Source organism: Lampetra planeri, chromosome 55 (genome assembly GCF_965212315.1).
Source record: "Lampetra planeri chromosome 55, kcLamPlan1.2.h2, whole genome shotgun sequence".
Taxonomy (NCBI): Eukaryota; Metazoa; Chordata; class Hyperoartia; order Petromyzontiformes; family Petromyzontidae; genus Lampetra; species Lampetra planeri.
Genome location: NC_136161.1, coordinates 4,475,367 through 4,496,503, shown reverse-complemented (window position 1 = coordinate 4,496,503; position 21,137 = coordinate 4,475,367). Strand labels below are relative to the sequence as shown.

The 21,137-nt window shown below is 49.0% G+C and overlaps 2 protein-coding genes across 2 annotated transcripts in view; both read right to left on the bottom strand.

The window, feature by feature from the left end:
- Nucleotides 1-13,481, bottom strand: part of LOC144735530 (uncharacterized) — a 41,276-nt gene extending 27,795 nt beyond the window's left edge. The window contains exons 1-6 of the mRNA XM_078617946.1: nucleotides 11,682-13,481; nucleotides 10,044-10,087; nucleotides 5,633-5,738; nucleotides 3,808-3,894; nucleotides 2,585-2,758; nucleotides 79-1,142 (exon numbers count right to left, since the gene is read on the bottom strand). Of these exons, the coding sequence (XP_078474072.1) occupies nucleotides 79-1,142; nucleotides 2,585-2,758; nucleotides 3,808-3,894; nucleotides 5,633-5,738; nucleotides 10,044-10,070 (1,458 nt within the window). The 5' untranslated portion in view covers nucleotides 10,071-10,087; nucleotides 11,682-13,481. The remainder of the gene's footprint in view (nucleotides 1-78; nucleotides 1,143-2,584; nucleotides 2,759-3,807; nucleotides 3,895-5,632; nucleotides 5,739-10,043; nucleotides 10,088-11,681) is intronic.
- Nucleotides 13,482-16,009: 2,528 nt separating this feature from the next.
- Nucleotides 16,010-21,130, bottom strand: LOC144735538 (uncharacterized). Its single transcript, XM_078617960.1, has 4 exons — nucleotides 20,975-21,130; nucleotides 19,791-19,874; nucleotides 19,113-19,247; nucleotides 16,010-18,528 (listed from the first exon to the last, which is right to left on the bottom strand). Exons 1-4 carry the CDS (start codon nucleotides 21,078-21,080, stop codon nucleotides 17,159-17,161), a joined length of 1,695 nt encoding a protein of 564 aa, XP_078474086.1. The 5' UTR covers nucleotides 21,081-21,130; the 3' UTR covers nucleotides 16,010-17,158.
- Between the last annotated feature and the right edge of the window lie 7 nt (nucleotides 21,131-21,137).

Genomic DNA, 21,137 nt, shown 5'->3' with positions numbered 1-21,137 from the left:
CCACGCGCCCGCGTGCGTCGAAGAGTGATCCTCCAGCTCGGCGCGCTTCGCGAAGCCCTTGCCGCACTCGGAGCAAACGTGCGGCTTCTCCCCGGCGTGCCGCCGCGTGTGCGTGTGCAGGTTCGAGTGCTGCGAGAAGCACTTTCCGCACTCCTTGCACACGTAGGGCTTCTCGCCCGTGTGCGTCCGCCGGTGCTTCTTCAGGTCGGAGAGCTGCGCGAAGCCCATGCCGCACTCGCCGCAGACGAGCGGCCACACGCCCGTGTGCAGCACCGAGTGGGCCTCCAGGTGCGAGCGCTGGGCAAAGCCCCGGCCGCACTCGGCGCACGTGTGCGGCCTCTCGCCCGTGTGCGTGCGCAGGTGCGTGTGCAGGTTCGAGTGCTGGGCGAACCTCTTGCCGCAGTACTCGCACACGTGCGGCTTCTCGCCAGTGTGCCTGCGCGTGTGCTTCTCCAGGTCGGAGCGGCGGGCGAAGCCCTTGCCGCACTTGGCGCACGCCAGGGGCCAGGCGCCCGTGTGCGAGGCCGAGTGCGCCTCCAGGTTGGAGCGCTGCGCGAACCCTCGGCCGCACTCGCCGCAAACGTGCGGCTTCTCGGCCGCGTGCGTGCGCGAATGAGTCTCCAGGTTGGAGCGCTGCGTGAAGCCCTTGCCGCACTCGCCGCAGACGTGAGGCTTCTCGCCCGTGTGCGTCCGCGAGTGCCTCACGAGGTCGGAGGCGCGCGCGAAGCGCTTGGCGCACTCGGCGCACTCGTGCGGCTTCTCGCCAGTGTGCGTGCGCGTGTGCGCCTCGTAGCTGGAGCGAACCGCGAAGCCCCGGCCGCACTCGCCGCACACGTGCGACCACTCGCCGCTGTGCGTCCGCGCGTGCGCCTTCAGGTAGGAGCGCGTCGTAAACCCCTTGCCGCACTCCTGGCACGCGTGCGGCTTTTTCCCGGCGACGGCGGCGGTGACGGCGGTGGCGGCGGTGGTGGCGGTGGCGGCGGCGGTGCATGTCGCGGTGCCTTCGAGCGGCTTCCCGCATCGCGAGCAGGCTCGCCGGGTCTCGCCGTCGTGGTCGTCGCGTTGCGCCTTGTCCGTCGTCGCCGTCACTCCGTAGCCTCCGCACTCCTCGCAAAGGAGCTCCGTTGCTTTTCCTTCGTCGGCTGCGTCGGGTGCGGAAAACGCCAAACGCGCAGGCCGATTAACCGACGCACGGGCAGGAAACGGGTTACCGGAAATGGGCGTCGGTAAGATTTTAGGTTTGCAATAAGATTTTAGTGACCTGTTCGCGGTCGCTAGGAGATGTGAACTAACTCGCCTGGCATACAGGAGTTTGCGTGGGTTCGATCTCGGCTCGGACACCTGCTGTATATATTTCGAGTCTGCGTGTCTCTCTCTGCGGATTTATAGAACGGCCGATATTTAATCCACGCAGAAACGATCAAGGATTAATAATGTTAACGTGTTTAAGCAAACAGATAGTCGGAATATCTAACTCATTTGAAGGCCAATGTAGACAAATTATTATCGAGGCTTAAACCCCCCCCCCCCCCGTTTCCTATGCGTACGTACATTGTCAGTAGACCCCCCCCCATACTTAAGCGTACGCATTTGGGTTAACCCCCCCCTTCCCTCTCCATGCGTACGTACTAAATGGATGATCCCTTATCACGTGGAAATGTATAGCAGCAGCCAAATGCTCTGAGCGCGTGACGTTGATTCTAAATGTGGATGAAAAAAGAACGGAGGACCCCGATAAAAAAATCCACGCGACCACGGGGAGGGAGAGAGAAACACGCAGACTCCAAATATACAGGAGGCAGTTTGACACGTAGCAGGCTTTTGCGATTAATATTATTCATAATAAAGGTAATCCTCCACCACCCGACACAGCCAGTAAGGTTTGTCACGTAAACAATGTGTTACTAGTATAGTGTATAGTGTAGGATAGTGTACAGTGTAGTATAGCATATAGTGTTGTAAAATGTAGTGTATAGTGCAATATAGTGTAGTGTAATATAGTGTAGTGTAATATAGTGTAGTGTATAGTGTAGTGTATAGTGTAGTGTAATATAGTGTCGTGTAATATAGTGTAGTGTATATTGTAGTGTATAGTGTAGTGTATAGTGTAGTGTATAGTGTAGTGTGTAATGTAGTGTATAGTGTAGTATATAGTGTAGTGTGTAGTGTAGTGTGTAGTGTAGTGTATAGTGAAGTGTATATTGTAGTGTATAGTGTAATATAGTGTAGTGTATAGTGTAGTGTATAGTGTAGTGTAGTGTGTAGTGTAGTAGTATATAGCGTAGTGTATAGTGTAGTTTACTACTTCAGCCCACCGGTGTGTTGTAGAGTCAATCCACAACATTTACAATTTGAGTAGTACGACGTTTCACTGGTAATTAGCATCATCGGGCGATTTGCCAGCAGAGTGAAACAATCCACCAGCAGGCGTCAGGGTCGGGATCGAACCCACAACCTCCTGCACACCAGGCAAGGGAGTTAACAGCTCCTAGCCACCACGGTGCCTGGATCCCGTGCGACTGAGATTACTGGCGACAAATCAAGAAAAGATTACACCATCTCTGCGATCTAAAGGGGAACGCACCTTGACCAATATCCTCCTCCAACAACTCCACCTCAATGAAATTCTTGTCTGTTGCCGTCGCCGCCGCTGCTGCTGCTGCGGTACTGGTGGTGCTCAGACTTTCGTAGGAATCTGCTTCATCCTCTGGCCTCTCATTATCGGCTCCGTCGACATTAAAAATGTTGACGTCCGGAGCTGTAATTCAGAAAAAAAGGGGCCATAGTCTCTCAATCACGGGGGGGGGGGAGGGGCGATCGTCCTTCCGAGTTTCCACCCTGCTACTTTTTAGAATTCACGGCATCTCGCCTGAGTTTACATCGGATGAGGACGGCGAAAACTCCCGTTGTTACGTTTGACCCTCGTTAGAAAATCGCCATCGATTAAAAATGCTAAAACATTTTCCACGAGCCGTAATGAAAAACTCTCCGGGTGCGCGACCTTCTTCCTCCCTCCTCCCTCCCTCCTTCCTGTTCTTCTTCCGAATGGCTACCGATGTAGATGGCAGAGCAACAACGACAGCGTCACATTCGGGTGGTCAAACAACCGTGTCAAGAGCCAGCGGAGTAGTATGGGTCTCTATGAGCCTGGGTCTACATGAATCCACGCGGCCACGGAGAATGAGAGACGCAAACTCCAAATGTAGAGGCGTCGTCAGGGTCATGATCGAACCCACCACCTCCTGCGTACCAGGCGAGGTAGTTAACATCTCTTAGCCACTGCCGCAGAACGCACCGTGGCAATACGGTGACCGTCTTTGTTCGATGTATGATTATGGGGGGGCGGATGGGTTGGGGGGGGATGGGGTGGGGGGGGCAGAGTGGGGGGATGGGGTGGGCAGGGTGGTGGGCGGGGTGGGCGGAGTGGGGGGGGATGGGGGGGCAGAGTGGGGGGATGGGGTGGGGGGGGATGGGGTGGGGGGTGCAGAGTGGGGGGATGGGGGGAGCGGGGTGGGGGGGGATGGGGTGGGGGGGATGGGGTGGGGGGCAGAGTGGGGGGATGGGGTGGGCAGGGTGGTGGGCGGGGTGGGGGGGGATGGGGGGAGCAGGGTGGGGGGGATGGGGTGGGGGAGGATGGGGGAGATGGGGTAGGCAGGATGGGAGGATGGGGTGGGGAGGATGGGGTGGGGGGAGATGGGGGGGGGATGGGGTGGGAGGGGCAGAGTGGGGGGATGGGGGTGATGGGGTGGGGGTGATGGGGTGGGCGGGGTGGGGGTGATGGGGTGGGCGGGGTGGTAGGGATCTTACCGTTTTGCTCCACTTCACTTTTCACCACAACCCTCAAATTCTCATCGCCCAGCCTCTCATCTTCATCTTCCGGCATCGCGACAGCTCCTGCACGCGCCGCGGTCGACTCGCCGCCGTTACCATTCGGTGGAACGACACGGCACGAGATTGACGTGGCCACGGCCGTTCCCCCGGTGATAGCGGCGACGGTCTGGAGGTGCTTGTGAACAGCTCAATTTTCGCGGGCAATGATATTTGGCCTACGACAATGAACTACATCATGGGACCTCCTCCTTTGCCAGTACCAAAATATGAGAATAGGTTTTCCCCTTTTTTCTGGCAACAAAACAGCTGTGTTAAGATGTTAAAACACCAAACTGAAACCTTTTACAAGGAATCGTGCCAGCATTAACCACAATGCTTGTGGTCAGAATGCAAACAAAAAACATACTCTGATAGTAGATGATGCATTGTCTTTGAAACTGATTGGACCACACCAGAGACAGCTTTCTTTCGAGCCTCGTCTCAAACGGTGTTAGACCAGAGGATGCCTCTTGGCACCTTTTGGCGTGTAATCATGAGCTGAACTATTTTTCTATTGAATATTTCAGATTTACTGCAATTTACACCCGTCCTTGGACGGGCAAAAAAAATCCAGTGAAATAACATCTTGATTTGAAGCTTTCGTGACTGCAGGAATCCGTACTCTTTGGTTCTTTCGGTAAAGTCCACGTGGGTAGAAAAAATAATAGATCACGACGTTACGATCGCAACACAAGATATCATATAACCTCTCGTCACGGCAGCTCTCTCGCCTACTTAAGCAGTTTTTTCTTGCTGTGGTCGTCTCACCTGATGACGATTGCTTGTGTTGCGATCGAAACGTCGTGATCTATTATTTTTTCCTACCTACGTGACTTTACCGAAAGAACCAAAGAGCATAGTTAAATAATAGTTACCCAACGAACTTACCTTTCATAATAAAGTTTTTTGGGTTAGATCACGTAAGTGGCGTAACCCTCCACGACCTGACAGAGCCGGTGAGGTTAGTCACGTGGTGCCAATTATTTTGTTTATGTGACAAACAATTGAACCTCATGGCGGGATAACCATAAGCCTCCGACTCTCGCATTAACTGCGTTGCGACGTCATTTTATGTCTGTCGAAGGCGAACGACACGGCGATCTATTCCTCTCGACGACACTATACACTACTATACACTACCCTATACACCACTACACATTGGGCTCTATGGAGGCCTATCATTAAGCGATTAGTCGTTAATGGGTGGTCGTTAAGAGGGGTTCTACTGTATTTACAACGGAGGGATACTGCTTTTGCTTAGCGCGTTTTTCGTTTGACGAGTCACTTTTCACGAACGCATCTACTGCTGTATTTCCAGAGCTACATCCTAGGATTGAGAGTGTTTCACTGCGCGAATGATTAATTTACAGTCGATGGTTTACGCTCACTCATCTCGCCATTGTGGGGAACCGCGGTGGCTAGGAGATGTTATCTCCCTCGCCTGGTATGCAGGAGGTCGTGGGTTTGATCCCGACCCCGACGCCTGTTGCTGTATATTTTGGAGTCTGCGTGTCTCTCTCTCTCTCTCTCTCCCCTATGGTTGCGTGGATTTTTCTAGGAGTCCTCCGGTTTTTTTCCCTCGCGCGTTTAGAATCAACATCACCGCGCGTTTAGAGTATTTGGCTGCTGCTATACATTTCCACGTGATGATGATGATGACAATAAGTCACTTCGTTGAGCTATCATTCGTGATAGCCAAGTGGCTTCAGCAGCTCAGTAGAGCCTAAACTGGTCAAATAAGAAACGCGTTTAGTTGACTCACCAGCATCTGCATCTTCACGTTTCACCAACGGGTCAGGAGACGTCCCTGGGTTTGGATGCTCTTCGTATTCTTGCTTGATGAACGGCAATTTGAAGTGTGGATCCATCTGAAGGGGAGGCGAACAAAAAGTGGAAATCCTCTCATTCCACAAACGAACCTCACCACAGATCTCATCAAAGAGCTACAAATCATCATCACGCAAAACTCCGATGGTCATTCTCACAGCAGCAGGAGCTTTTGGCTGGCCATCACACAAAGACGATGCTACATACACTACACTATACACTATATATTACGTTATACACTACACTATACACTGCTATACACTACTATACCCTACACTATATATTACGTTATACACTATACACTACGATACCCTACACTATATATTACATTATACACTACACTATACACTGCTATACACTACACTATACACTGCTATACACTACACTATACACTGCTATACACTATACACTACACTATACACTACACTATACACTGCTATACACTACACTATACACTGCTATACACTAGACACTACACTATACACTGCTATACACTACACTATACACTGCTATACATTACACTATACACTACTATACACTATACACTACACTATACACTGCTATACATTACACTATACACTGCTATACACTACACTATATACTGCTATACACTACACTATACACTGCTATACACTACACTATACACTGCTATACACTACACTATACACTACAACAATACACTGCTATACACTACACTATACACTGCTATACACTGTACACTACACTCCTGGCTGGCCATTGAAAAAAGAGATGGTGGTCACCGCATCGCACGCTTTCAGATGCGCTTCTGCAGCCGTCTGGAACGCTCTTCCTTCCGATATTAGGAAGCTACTGGAGCTATGCCACTTTTAAATCATCATCGATATTGACGAACTCATTTCTTTAGAACTTCTTTCAGGGTTAAGTTTGTTGTTCTGCCCCCCGCACCTCCGATTAGCACGGATGGCTACGTACGGTGCTAAAGACATTCATCACAAATACATTACACTATACACTACAACACACATTACACACTATACATTACAATAAGATACACCCTGCACTATACACTACACTATACACAATACAAACTATACTATACACCACATACTACACTGCAACGCTACACACTACACTATATACGACAATTCACACACTATACACTACGCTACGACACACACCATGCAACACAACACACTACACCACTATACTAAATTGAAAATTAATGTCAGTTTAACACGTAGGCTTTCGCGACCAATATTGTTCATAATCAACGATTTTTGGGTTTAGATCGCGTTATTTATAAATGTGTCGTAACCCTCCACCACCCGACACGGCCAATCAGTAAAAAAGTGTCACGTTGACAAAAGACAAATAGTTCACTGCTTTAGCCCACCGGTGTGTTGAAGCGTGAAACCACAACATTTACAATTTGAGTACGACGTTTCGCTGGTAATTGCATCCAGCATCATCGGGCAATTCGCCATTCTGACACATTTATAAATAACGCGATCTAAACCCAAAAATCGTTGATTATGAAAATTAATGTCTTTAGTCCATTGCCCATAAACGGTTAGCAAAAGCCGTACGGTGTGAAAAAAGTTCAACGTACATTCAACAAACATCGACGAATTGTAAGACCACTCGAATTAAAGCTATTTGCTGCTAAACTGAGACATAAACTACGTTTTATTTTTACAAGATGAGACCCCTGGCCATCACAAATGATAGCAGCTCAATCTAAGTGGCGGCTTCTCATCATTATCAACATCACCGCATGGGAAATTCATAGCAGCAGCCAAACACTCGAAACGCGTGATGCTTGATTCTAAACGTGGTGGGGAAAAACCGGAGGACCGGAGAAAAATCCACCATGGAGAGAGACGCAAACTCCAAATATACACTGGGCAGGCGTCAGGGGTCGGGGATTAGAACCCACGACCTCCTGCATACCAGGCGAGGTAGTTAACATCTCCTAGCCACCGTGATGATGATGAGAGAGAGACACAAACTCCAAATATACAGCAGCAGGCGTCGTCAGGGTCCGGATGGAACCCACGACCTCCTGCGTACCAGGCGAGGTAGTCAACATCTCATAGCCACCGTGATGATAATGAGAGAGACACAAACTCCAAATATACAGCAGCAAGCAGTCAGGGTTGGGATGGAACCCACGACCTCCTGCGTACCAGGTGAGGTAGTTCACATTTCCTAGCCACCGTGATGATGATGAGAGAGAGACACAGACTCCAAATATACAGCAGGCAGGCATCGTCAGGGTTGGGATAAAACCCACGACCTCCTGCGTACCAGGCGAGGTAGTTCACATCTCCTAGCCACCGTGATGATGATGAGAGAGAGACACAGACTCCAAATATACAGCAGCAGGCGTCGTGATGATGATGAGAGAGAGACACAGACTCCAAATATACAGCAGCAGGCATCGTCAGGGGTCGGGGATTAGAACCCACGACCTCCTGCGTACCAGGCGAGGTAGTTCACATCTCATAGCCACCGTGATGATGATGAGAGAGAGAGAGACACAGACTCAAAATATACAGCAGCAGGCATCGTCAGGGTTGGGATAAAACCCACGACCTCCTGCGTACCAGGCGAGGTAGTTCACATCTCCTAGCCACCGTGATGATGATGAGAGAGAGACACAAACTCCAAATATACAGCAGCAAGCATAGTCAGGGTTGGGATGGAACCCACGACCTCCTGCGTACCAGGTGAGGTAGTTCACATTTCCTAGCCACCGTGATGATGATGAGAGAGAGACACAGACTCCAAATATACAGCAAGCAGGCACCGTCAGGGTTGGGATGGAACCCACGACCTCCTGCGTACCAGGCGAGGTAGTTCACATCTCATAGCCACCGTGATGATGATGAGAGAGAGACACAGACTCCAAATATACAGCAGCAGGCATCGTCAGGGGTCGGGGATTAGAACCCACGACCTCCCGCGTACCAGGCGAGGTAGTTCACATCTCATAGCCACCGTGATGATGATGAGAGAGAGAGACACAGACTCCAAATATACAGCAGCAAGCATCGTCAGGGTCGGGATGGAACCCACGACCTCCTGCGTACCAGGCGAGGTAGTTCACATCTCATAGCCACCGTGATGATGATGAGAGAGAGAGACACAGACTCCAAATATACAGCAGCAGGCATCGTAATGGTTGGGATGGAACCCACGACCTCCTGCGTACCAGGTGAGGTAGTTCACATCTCATAGCCACCGTGATGATGATGAGAGAGAGACACAGACTCCAAATATACAGCAGCAGGCATCGTCAGGGTTGGGATGGAACCCACGACCTCCTGCGTACCAGGCGAGGTAGTTAACATCTCCTAGCCACCGTGATGATGATGAGAGACACAGACTCCAAATATACAGCAGCAGGCATCGTCAGGGTTGGGATGGAACCCACGACCTCCTGCGTACCAGGCGAGGTAGTCAACATCTCATAGCCACCGTGAAGACGATGAGAGAGAGACACAGACTCCAAATATACAGCAGCAGGCATCGTCAGGGTTGGGATGGAACCCACAACCTCCTGCGTACCAGGCGAGGTAGTTCACATCTCATACCCACTACGGCGCGCTGCTTGCAAAGACGAGAAAGCCATCGACGATGAATATTCGTGATGTCGGGAAGGAACGTCACCGATATTTATAAAGAAGCTGTGGGTCACATGTTTAACTGTAGGGCCAACCGTAGGGCTCATGTGGATTACAGTCCGTTAAGCCAACAGTATCAGAGAATGTATTTATAGTGGGAGGAATCCGATGATCCTTAAAGCTCTTTTTCCCCACAGATGTCCAGTAAAGCGGTTGTGCGATTCTGGCCAGAACCATGAGCCTTACAGATTATACAGATAGACCCCGAGTTACGATGGTCAGACTTACGATATTTCGATCTTACGATGGCGATATGACAAAATTGCCATCAACAACCTAACATCGTTCAAGTTTGCAGACGACGGACAGAATGTTGGTGACCACAGTACAATATGATACGTTACGATACGTTCAATGCATGGTATGATGCGTAGCTTTAGCGATTTCATTTTAGGGTTACCACGATACGATACATACGTTAAATGCAGGTTAAAAGTTATAGCAGATAGGATTGTTTCCTGAAAAAACTTTCTATTAAATTGCAGTTCATATAGGTAGGCAAATAATTTACCTTGTTTTTTTACTTTACATTTTACTGTGCAATACAGTATTGTAATTAATAAATACATACAGTATATAGTTTATAAAGTAAATTGCTCTGTTTTGCTAAATTATCACCATTCTTTAAGACTCCTGGGTAGGCTAGGCATTCTTCGACTTACGATATTTTTGACTTACGATGGGGTCGTCGTAACGCATCTCCATCGTAAATAGAGGACTACCTGTATATACACACACACACAATGGCATATCAGAAAGTTGCTGTTGTTATTATGAGCTATTTTGGATGCTGCTATAAATGTCCACGTTATGATGATAACCTTTAGTTGAGCTCCTATCATTTGTGATGGCCAGGGTCGCTTCTGAAACAAGACGCTACATAGCTTAGTAGGGCCTTATCTGGTCAAAACAATCCATAGTTTATACCATTGGAACCTCATTTGCCAGAAGAAAAAATATCTACATTTTATTTATTAGGTATAACCCTGCGAGCCATTCGTTTTTTGTTTTTTTTTATTTTCTTTGAATCTATATCTACATTTTATTGATTAGATATAACCCTGCGAGCCATTCGTTTTTTTCTTTGAATCTATATCTACATTTAATTGATGAGGTATAACCCTGCGAGCCATTCGCTTTTTGTTTATTTTTTTGTTATTTTCTTTGAATCTATATCTACATTTTATTTATTAAGGTATAACCCTGTGAGCCATTCGTTTTTTTTATTTTCTTTGAATCTACATCTACATTTTATTTATTAAGGTATAACCCTGGGAGCAATTCGGTTTTTGATTATATTTTTTGTTATTTTCTTTGAATCTATATCTACATTTTATTGATTAGGTATAACCCTGCGAGCCATTCGTTTTTTGTTTATTTTTTTATTTTCTTTGAATCTATATCTATATTTCATTGATGAGGAATAACCCTGTGAGCCATTCGTTTTTTGATATTTTCTTTGAATCTATATCTACATTTTATTTATTAAGGTATAACCCTGTGAGCCATTCGGCTCTTTACTTCACCCAAAGACCCATGAGTGCCCGTCAACAAAGTTGTCTATCTACTGCTGGATGAATGCCTCCAACCCCACGCTGTGCAAGGCATGGGGGGGGGGGGGTAACTTGACCATACTTCTTGGTTCTTTCGGTAAATTCTAGATTTGAAGCTTTCGTGACTGCAATGATTCATATTCTTAGGTTTTTTCGGTAAAGTCACGTAGGTAAAACATTAAAATTAATGAAAGTAAAATAAAACAAAACAAAAAAATAAAATTCACGACGTTTCGGAGGCAACACAAGTCTCCGTCATCAGGTGGGACCGTCACAGCCGAATTAGCTGCATAAGCAACTTGCTTATAAGGGATTACATCTTGAATCATTGCTTCACTTGATGCAGCTAATTCGGCTGTGACGGTCCCACCTGATGACGGAGACTTGTGTTGCCTCCGAAACGTCGTGAATTTTATTCTTTCGGTAAAGTCACGTAGAAGGGAAATAATAAAAATAATAAACATTTAACATAATAAAATATGATGTTTTATTTTTATTTTGTAATAAAATATGATTATTATGTTTTATTTTATAATCAAATATGATTATTATGTTTTATTTTATTATTTCCCTTCTACGTGACTTTACCGAAAGAACCAAGAAGATGAATCCCTGCAGTCACGAAAGCTTTAAATCGAAATTTAAGTTCAACATAGTCGACACTATATGACTACACTATACACTACAATACACACTACATAACTACACTACACACTGCACTATACACTACTACAAGGCCATACTTCACCACGCCGGTCGTCACCTGCGGGGCTTTAAGGACTCACCACGTGTTGACTCTTCACGTCTGTCTGTCTCTCTAAGCCACGTGTCTCTCTGTGTGTGTCTCTCTAATCCACGTCTGTGTCTCTGTGTGTGTCTCTCTAATCCACGTCTGTCTCTGTGTGTCTGTCTAAACCACGTCTGTGTGTCTCTCTAATCCACGTCTCTGTGTGTCTCTGTGTGTGTCTCTCTAAACCACGTCTGTGTGTGTCTGTGTGTGTCTCTCTATCCCCGTCTGTCTGTCTCTAGCCACGTCTGTCTGTCTGTCTGTCTCTCTAAGCCACGTGTCTCTCTGTGTGTCTCTCTAATCCACGTCTGTGTCTCTGTGTCTGTCTCTCTAATCCACGTCTGTCTCTGTCTCTCTAAGCCACGTGTCTGTCTCTAAGACACGTCTGTGTCTCGGTGTCTCTCTAAACCACGTGTGTCTCTGTCTCTTTAAGCCACGTCTGTCTCTCTGTGTCTGTCTCTCCAATCCACGTCTGTCTGTCTCTCTAAGCCACGTGTCTCTGTGTCTGTCTCTAAGACACGTCTGTGTCTCTCTGTGTGTCTCTGTGTGTCTCTCTAAGCCACGTCTGTGTGTGTCTCTGTGTGTGTCTCTCTATCCCCGTCTCTCTTGTATCTAGACACGTCTGTCTGTCTCTCTAAGCGACGTGTCTCTGTCTCTGTCTCTCTAAACCACGTCTGTGTGTGTCTCTGTGTCTGTCTCTCTAAACCACGTCTGTGTGTGTCTCTGTGTCTGTCTCTCTAAGCCACGTGTGTCTGTGTCTCTCTAAGCCACGTCTGTCTGTGTCTCTCTAAACCACGTGTCTCTCTATCCGCGTCGGTATGCGTCTGTCTCTAAGCCACGTCTGTGTCTGTCTGTCTGTCTAAGCCACGTCTGTCTCTGTGTATCTGTCTCTGTCTGTCTAAGCCACGTCTGTCTCTCTCTATCCCCGTGTCCCTCTATCCCCGTCTGTGTTTGTCCCTCTAGCCCCGTGTCTTCATCTAGTCACCGCCCCCTCCCTGTCTCTCTCCCTGTCTCTCTCTCCACGTCTCCCCCTGTCTCAATGTCTCTCTCTCGATGTCTCTCCCTGTCTCTCTCTCCACGTCTCCCCCTGTATCAATGTCTCTCTCTCTCCCTGTCTCTCTCTCGATGTCTCTCTCCCTATGTCTCTCTCTCGATGTCTCTCCCTGTCTCTCTCCCTGTCTCTCTCTCCACGTCTCCCCCTGTCTCAATGTCTCTCTCTCGATGTCTCTCCCTGTCTCTCTCCCTGTCTCTCTCTCTCCACGTCTCCCCCTGTCTCAATGTCTCTCTCTCGATGTCTCTCCCTGTCTCTCTCCCTTTGTCTCCCTGTCTCTCTCCCTGTCTCTCTCTCCACGTCTCCCCCTGTCTCAATGTCTCTCTCTCGATGTCTCTCCCTGTCTCTCTCTCCACGTCTCCCCCTGTATCAATGTCTCTCTCTCTCCCTGTCTCTCTCTCGATGTCTCTCTCCCTATGTCTCTCTCTCAATGTCTCCCTGTCTCTCTCTCGATGTCTCTCCCTGTCTCTCTCCACGTCTCCCCCTGTCTCAATGTCTCTCTCTCGATGTCTCTCCCTGTCTCTCTCCCTGTCTCTCTCTCTCCACGTCTCCCCCTGTCTCAATGTCTCTCTCCCCCTGTCTCGATGTCTCTCCCTGTCTCTTGTCTCCCTTTGTCTCTCCTCCTCGTGTCTCCGTAAGCCCCCACCCCCCTTCTGCACGGCGCATCGAAGCGACAAGATGCAGCACAAGACACTGAAGCAGACACCGACCGCTCGAGGGGGAGGGGAGTCGAACCGAGGCCGGATCTCGCCCCCTGCTTTGGGGCCGTCCATAAATGACGTCACGCACCTGGGAGGGGGGTCAGACATTTGTGACGATGGGGGAGGGGTGAGAAATGTGACGTCACATAAAAATGCGCAACTTTAAATAAATATAGACAACACGTTCTACTTAATTAAATAGACTTTTTAATAAATGTTTTCTCCTACAACATCAGAGTGCAGCGCCACGTTAAATACGCACTACAATGACAATAGTTTAAAGCGATTTGAAGCATGTTTTATTTTGGGGGGGGGGCAGAGCTTTGTGACGTCATATTTGAGGGGGGGGTCTGACTTTTTGTGACGCCGTGTGACTAGGGGGGGGGGTCAAAAATCGCGTGACGTCATTTATGGACGGCCCCTTTGCTTGTTTAGGTTACCACAAAGTCACTTGTCCGTCCACATCCACCTCCCACACCTGGCAACCCCCCCCCCTATCAGTTTAACACTGTAAGCAGGGCATTCTCAACCAATATCATTCATCCACAAGGTTTTTTTTTAATTTCATGAGATTAGGTTTTTTTGGGGAGCTAAATCGCGTAAATGCATTTTTGTAACACTCATACGGGACGATAATACACTGTAACAACACATTCCTGGGGAGGGAGCTGGTAGGAACGTTGGGTTGCTCGGTCAATGGCCAGGGTCAACGGCGGCGTGGTGTATTCCGCAAATATGGCCGACTGTGAGGGCGGGCACAAGCCGGCGTGAGTAGGTTAAACGTTGAGTTTTATAAGGGCACCACGGGGTGACCAGCCCCTCGCCACCCAGCCCCACCCCTCCCATTTTTGGATGCACGACGGACGGACGGACACAATAATCCCGTGGGCTGGTGGAACCAGGTGGTTCCCTACCAGTATAACAAATGTAATGTTAAAGGCTTCAAAGAGTCTCCACTCGTTCGCCATCGTTGTCGATGCGTGCCCTGGAATCTTCCCCAAGTCGTCTACAGAGCCATGGAGGGGCATTTCTCGTGGTGTTACATATTTTCACAAGCGTCAACATTTATTTTGAAGTACGCTGTATATAAAGGTGTCCTTAACCCCGCCACATACAATTAGCAAAGTACTCATATTCTTAGGTTTTTTCGGTAAAGTCACGTAAGTAAAAAATTAAAATTAATCAAAATAAAATAAAATAAAAATCACGTTTCGGAGGCAACACAAGCTTCCGTCTTCAGGTGGAACCGTCACAGCACGGTGACGGTTCCACCTGAAGGCGGAAGCTTGTGTTGCCTCCGAAACGTCGTGATTTTTATTTTATTAATTTAAAAAAATTTACCTACGTGACTTTACCGAAAAAACCTAAGAATATGAATCCTTGCAGTCACGAAAACTTCAAATCTAGAATCAATTAGCAAAGGTTTGTCACGTAAACAGAACGTGCTAATTCGTTCCTACTACAGAACACCGGTTGTGTTGGAGAGCAAAGCCACAACATTGACAATGAGTTCGACGTTTCGCCAGTAATTACAACCAGCATCATCAGGCGACAGCCAGACTTGTAGAGAAATCCTCCAGTTTCGTACTAAAATAGCTGTACGAACGGTAATCCCTATTGAAGTATGGTGACCCTGTATAGACATGCATTTAAACAATGTATTCTTTAATGATTCGCTTCCAAGCAGCACTCAGTTCCTACCATAGTATAGACCAATGCAGACCTTATGTCACCCCCGTGCCCTTATAAATCTCAAAGTTCATCCTTTTTTTTTTATTACACGCTTTTATTTAACTCACTGTTGTTGTCGTATCCTCAAATCTTGTAACTCAATTTTAACCCACTTCCCAATGTGGTATCGACTGCAAACTTGGTATACTTATGTCATACTGAGGACAATACCATATTCTATCATAAAAAATATTTTTTAACATTCATTTTTATATGTTATGTTTCGGCTTGGGTCTAATTGTCCACGCTCAACTGACGTTGGCTGTAAATCACCACGGCCCCTTACGTTATGGCAAGCTTCGGGGTCACTTCCTGGAGTCGTGGAGTTCTGCCATTACGAGTCGGGTACATTTCATTAAAGCGTGTTTAAAAAAAAAGTATTTTTTAATTATGACTTAAATACTGTCATGGACGTTTAATGACCCAGCACCGTACAAGGTTTTGAGACTCGTGTGACAGGACAGGATAGACACATATTCTAGATTTGAAGCTTTCGTGACTGCAAGGATTCATATTCTTAGGTTTTTTCGGTAAAGTCACGTAGGTAAAAACATTAAAAAGTAAAATAAAATAAAAATCACGACGTTTCGGAGGCAACACAAGCTTCCGTCTTCAGGTGGTACCGTCACAGCCACGACAGCTGTATCAAGTAAATGAGAGATTGCAGGAGCTACCACTCCACCACCTTCTCCAACCATTATATAAACGGAGTGGTAGCTCCTGTAATCTCTCATTTACTTGATACAGCTGTCGTGGCTGTGACGGTACCACCTGAAGACGGAAGCTTGTGTTGCCTCCGATACGTCGTGATTTTTATTTTATTTTACTTTTTAATGTTTTTACCTACGTGACTTTACCGAACAAACCTAAGAATAGGATAGACACATGTATATATGTTTTACGTGCAAAGGGAATCTCGTTGCATAATAAATAAATCTGCTTCCCACGTTGAAAGAAATAATATAACCTTTGGCATTACCGGGTTCAGTGCAGGTTTGTCATCCCATTGGTCATCTCATTCTGGTGGATTGTAGAGCCCGTCGAGATCCACCAACATTGATCATCAGTGCTCAGTGTATCGACCATCGCTGCAGTAAGGGATTGATAATGATCACGAGACAGCTGATCTCTTAGTAACCCTTCTCCCGCTCCGAGACGCCTGCAAGATGCGGGGTGGTGGGTGGGTTCCGAATCTCGGAACGGCGCGAACGGCTCCGTTGTTCTTACAAAGACGTCGTTACTCACCGCATAGAACCGTAGAGCGACACGACCGCCGCCAAAAATCTGTGCCACACACCCCTCCCCGCGTGGCCTCGTGGTGGGAGCCTTCCCGGGCGTAAGTCGTGCCGATGAAGTTGTTTTTATTTCATCTTCCGATGACGTACGTGCACGCACGTCATCGAAGACTGATGACGTACACATGATCAGGCCTGAGCTCGGGCCTAGTTCATAGTGCACACGGTTCAGCCTGAGTCGAGCCCAGTTAGTCGCGCATCGGAATGGGAAAGGGTTAATAGCTCTTGAATACAAATAGTTTGTGTGTATGCTGAACTTCTTTCGCACCGCACGTAGCCAGCCGGGCTAATCGAGGTGCGGAGTTTAAGTGGGCATGATGCGACAATGGCAACTGGTGCTCTTTGTATTATTTTATCTCATAAATTCACCGTGGTCAATAGAAACGCGACTCTGTTTCAAGGCGTTGGCTGCGCGGTAGACATTCTATATATTAAAAAAATCTTTGCAGCGTACACAAACGCATCTTCTTGATTCTTTATCTGCCTTCTCGACAGACCTGTTCTCCACCTGAAGACGGCTGCTTGCGTTGTGGCCGAAACGTCGTGGGAATTATTTTATGTTTTTATTATTTTATTATTTTCCTTCTACGTGGTGACTTTACCGAAAGAACCAAGAAGATGAATCCCTGCAGTCACGAAAGCTTTAAATCGAAAAGTACACAACTCCTCGAACATTCAGGTCATCTGCCCGACGTGCGACTCGGAGTGCAGGGTCAATTGGGAGCGTTGCAAAAAGCCCTTGCCGCACTCGGCGCACGCGTACGGCCTCTCGCCCGTGTGCGTCCGCGCGTGTTTCGCCAAATTGTTGCGGTGGGCGAAGCGCTTCCCGCACTCGCCGCAGACGTGCGGCCTCTCCCCGGTGTGTACCGCGGAGTGCACGTTCAGCTGGGAGCGCTGCGCAAAGCCCCTGCCGCACTCCCCGCACGCGTGCGGTTTCTCGCCCGTGTGCGTCCTGCCGTGCGCCTCCAGGTCGGAGGGCCGCACGAAGCGCTTCCCGCACTCCCGGCACCCGTGCGGCTTGTCGCCCGTGTGCGTGGCGGAGTGCACTTTCAGCTGGGAGCGCTGAGCGAAGCGCTTGCCGCACTCGGCGCACCCGTGCGGCCTCTCGGCCGTGTGGGTCATGCGGTGCATCTTCAGGTGCTCGCGACGCGCGAACCCCTTCCCGCACTCATCGCACGCGTGTGGCCTGTCGCCCGTGTGCGTCGCCGAGTGCCCCTTCAGGTGCTCGCGGCGGGCGAACGCCTTGCCGCACTCGGCGCACGGGTACGGCTTCCGGCCGGCGTGCGTCGCCGCGTGCGCTTGCAGATTGTGACGCTGCGCGAAGCGCTTTCCGCAATCGGGGCACGCGTGCGGCTTCCCCCCGGCGTGCGTCCTCGCGTGCTTTGTGAACTCCGAACGTTGCGCGAACCCCTTCCCGCACTCCGCGCACACGTGCGACCATTCTCCCGCGTGTACCGCGGAATGCTTCTTTAACGTGTAGGGGGTCGCGAACGTCTTGCCGCACTCGTCGCAAGCGTGCGGCTTCTCGCCCGTGTGCGTCCTCGCGTGGGCAACCAAATGGGAACGCCGCACGAAGCCCCTCCCGCACTCCTCGCACGCGTGAGGCCTTTCGCCCGTATGCGTCGCGGAGTGCAAGTTCAGCTGGGAGCGCTGAGCGAAGCGCTTCCCGCACTCCGCGCACGCGTGAGGCTTCTCCCCAGTGTGCGTCCTCGAGTGCGCCACCAATTCGGAGGGCCGGGCGAACCCCTTCCCGCAATCGCCACACGCGTGCCGCCTCTCAGCAGCATTCGGCTGGGAACTCTGCTCGAAGCCCTTCCCACGACGCCTGCAGACGTGTGGCCGCGTGCCGGTGCACGGTCCGGAACGCGCGTTTGAATTGCGGCGCCCTCGCTCCGTGCCGTCGGCGGCGACCGTCGTGCGACGGCCGGCGCCCCCGTGCGCCTTCCCGCATCGCTCACAGGCGCGTTGCGTCTCGCCGGGGAGCTCCGGGAAGCCTCCGCCACCGGCGCACCCCTCGCACGCGAGTTCCGCGTCTTTTGCTTCGTCTGTTTTGAACAAAAAGGAAGGAGGGGAGCGAATCGTTCGATCAGCCGATGCCAGCGTAGAAGCAAAACTATCGGTCCCGGAAAACAGCACCGTTAACATTTCACGTTTGCATTTTTTATGGTCAAGGGCTACTTAAATAATGATTCTGCTCCGTTCCAAAATCAACGGCCAAAGTCTGTGCTCCTATAACGCTGCGTGTTGTTTTCATAACGCGACTTGGTTATAACGCGATGATGAATGTATTATAGGGAACTCATTTTTTACAACGCGAATACGAATTGGATATCGTCACGCGATCGTGCGAACAAAACTACGTCGCACGAGTAGGAATAAGTGGTTATAATACGGCTGCCTCGGTGTAGCATCATCATCATCATCGCACAAGGCGTTGGGATGCTGCTGGATGCTTCTAGATGCTACCCACGCGCCTCGGTCTTTGTTCAGACCTGCGTTACACATCTCACATGTTATCGCAGACTGTGCTTTACCCCCTATATTAAAACATTTTTCATAACGCGATTTTTCCATGACGTGGAGAAGAGACTGTTTATCGAAGGTAGTGGAGTGGTTGAGGAGGACTCACCTTCACACGTGTCTTCCTTTGACAACTCCACCTCGATGAAGTTCTGGTCTGGAGCATCCACACATCCGCGGGAAACGCCCATCTCCACTGGCCTCTTGCTACCTCCTTCACATTTGACAATCCACACATCTGTGGCTGTAATTTAGAAAACGCGCGATGGTAAGAATGGGCAGTTCGACGCGTCAAAATACCAGGGCGGTCAAGAGTTCTTCTCATAATGCTTACAATTCTTGCTATATTGCCTTGGTTTGCCTCTTTGGTTGTAAACATCAAACCATTGTGATATCTCACCTGTTTGTATGCATGTTGAACTCCTTTCGTTACCTATGTAGCCAACCGTGAAAATCGGAGGTGCGGGAGAAGCACAACAAACTAAACGCAAAAAGCTTCCTAATATCGGACGAGCATTCCAGACGGCCACAGGAGCGCATCTGATAGCGTGCAATGCGGTCACAATCTTTGTTTGCAATGAGTGCAATGCAGTTTTGGCGAGCACTGGGACAGACATTGCAGTACACGTCACGACACGTGCCAGAGAAGATTGTACACGCCGCAGCTTGGTAATGTTTTTGCCAGACATCCCGTAGAGTAGCGAGTTGCAATATTCGAGCCATGTCGGTATAAAATAAAATAAATCTCATTGATCCGCTAAACCTTCGTGTAGGAATGAGCCCTTACCTTGTTTCTCAAATTCAGTTTTCACCGCTTTCCTCAACCTCTCATCGTCCAGACCCGCTTCATCTCCTTGCACCTCAACTGCTCCTACACAAGAGATAAAGATCCCCCGTGTAACCTCAAGAGACTGTTGGGGCAAGTGCTGTTGGCGAGCACCTATGAAGGCCGGCACTGCACACAGTGGACAGTCGCGCTAAATACTGCGTTGATTCATAAATTCGTTGTTTTAAGTCAGATCGCCGTGTGAGTAAAATGTGTGTCGTAAAAGCCTCCCTCCACCCAATACGGCCAATTCATAAATTTGTCGCGTGATGAACAACCGCCGCCAGCTGATCACTACTGGTAACAAAGGTATCGTTATCGTTTACGAGAAAATGCACATTTTTGATTGCATGAGTACCCCAACCCAACCGTATGCATGTGTGTTGAACTTCGTTTGCACCACCGTACGTAGCCAAATGAGGCGGGAAGGACAACAAATATAACACAACAAGCAGTTCTCAAGAAATGAGTTTTCAATCTAGATAATTTAAGAGTGGTATAGCTTCCAGCGGCTTCCAAATGTCGGAAAAGTATACCAGACCAGCTGCAGAAGCGCATCTAAAAGCATGTGATGCGGTGACCGTCTTTGTTCCGATGGTTAACCAGAAGTGTAGTGTATAGTGTAGTGTATAGCAGCGGGCGTTCGACACTTCACGTGGCCTCAGGGTGCACATGGCCTGGCACAAGCGTCGTGGTGACGTCACCGCCACTTAGTGGCGAATGGCGGTTGTTGTTGTTGTTGTATAGCAGTGTATAGCATTTTAGAATTGAATTTGAGTGTACAGAGTGGTTTGCTATGCAACACATTCCTGCGGAGGGAGCTGGTAGGAATGTTGGGTTGCTCGGTCAATGGCCAGGGTCAACGGCGGCGTGGTGTATTCCGCAAATATGGCCGACTGTGAGGGCGGGCACAAGCCGGCGTGAATAGGTTAAACATTGAGTTTTATAAGGGCACCACGGGGTGACCAGCCCCTCCCCACCCAGCCCCTCCCCACCCTCCCCTCTCCACCCAGCCCCACCCCATCCATTTTTGGATGCACGATGGACGGACGGACACAATAATCCCCTGTGGGCTGGTGGAACCAGGTGGTTCCTACCAGTATCGAATAGCATTGCAATAGTATTTGATAGCTATGCTCACTCACCATCATCTGCATATTCACGTTTCACAGTCAAGTCAGAGCCTGTTACTGGCTTTGGATGTTCTTCGTATTCTTGTTTGATGAAGGGCAATTCGAAGTGTGGATCCATCTGAAGGGGAAACAAACGAAAAATTGTAATCCTCTCATTCTATTAACGAACGGCAAA

Bases quoted from the DNA above. Each gene is read 5' to 3' on its own strand.
- LOC144735538 (XM_078617960.1), bottom strand. From the start codon at position 21,080: ATGGATCCACACTTCGAATTGCCCTTCATCAAACAAGAATACGAAGAA. The intron at 19,875-20,974 runs GTGAGTGAGCAT...TCTCTTGTGTAG, and splicing joins ACGTGAATATGCAGATGATG to GAGCAGTTGAGGTGCAAGGA. The intron at 18,529-19,112 runs GTGAGTCCTCCT...TGTTCAAAACAG, and splicing joins AAAGGAAGACACGTGTGAAG to ACGAAGCAAAAGACGCGGAA.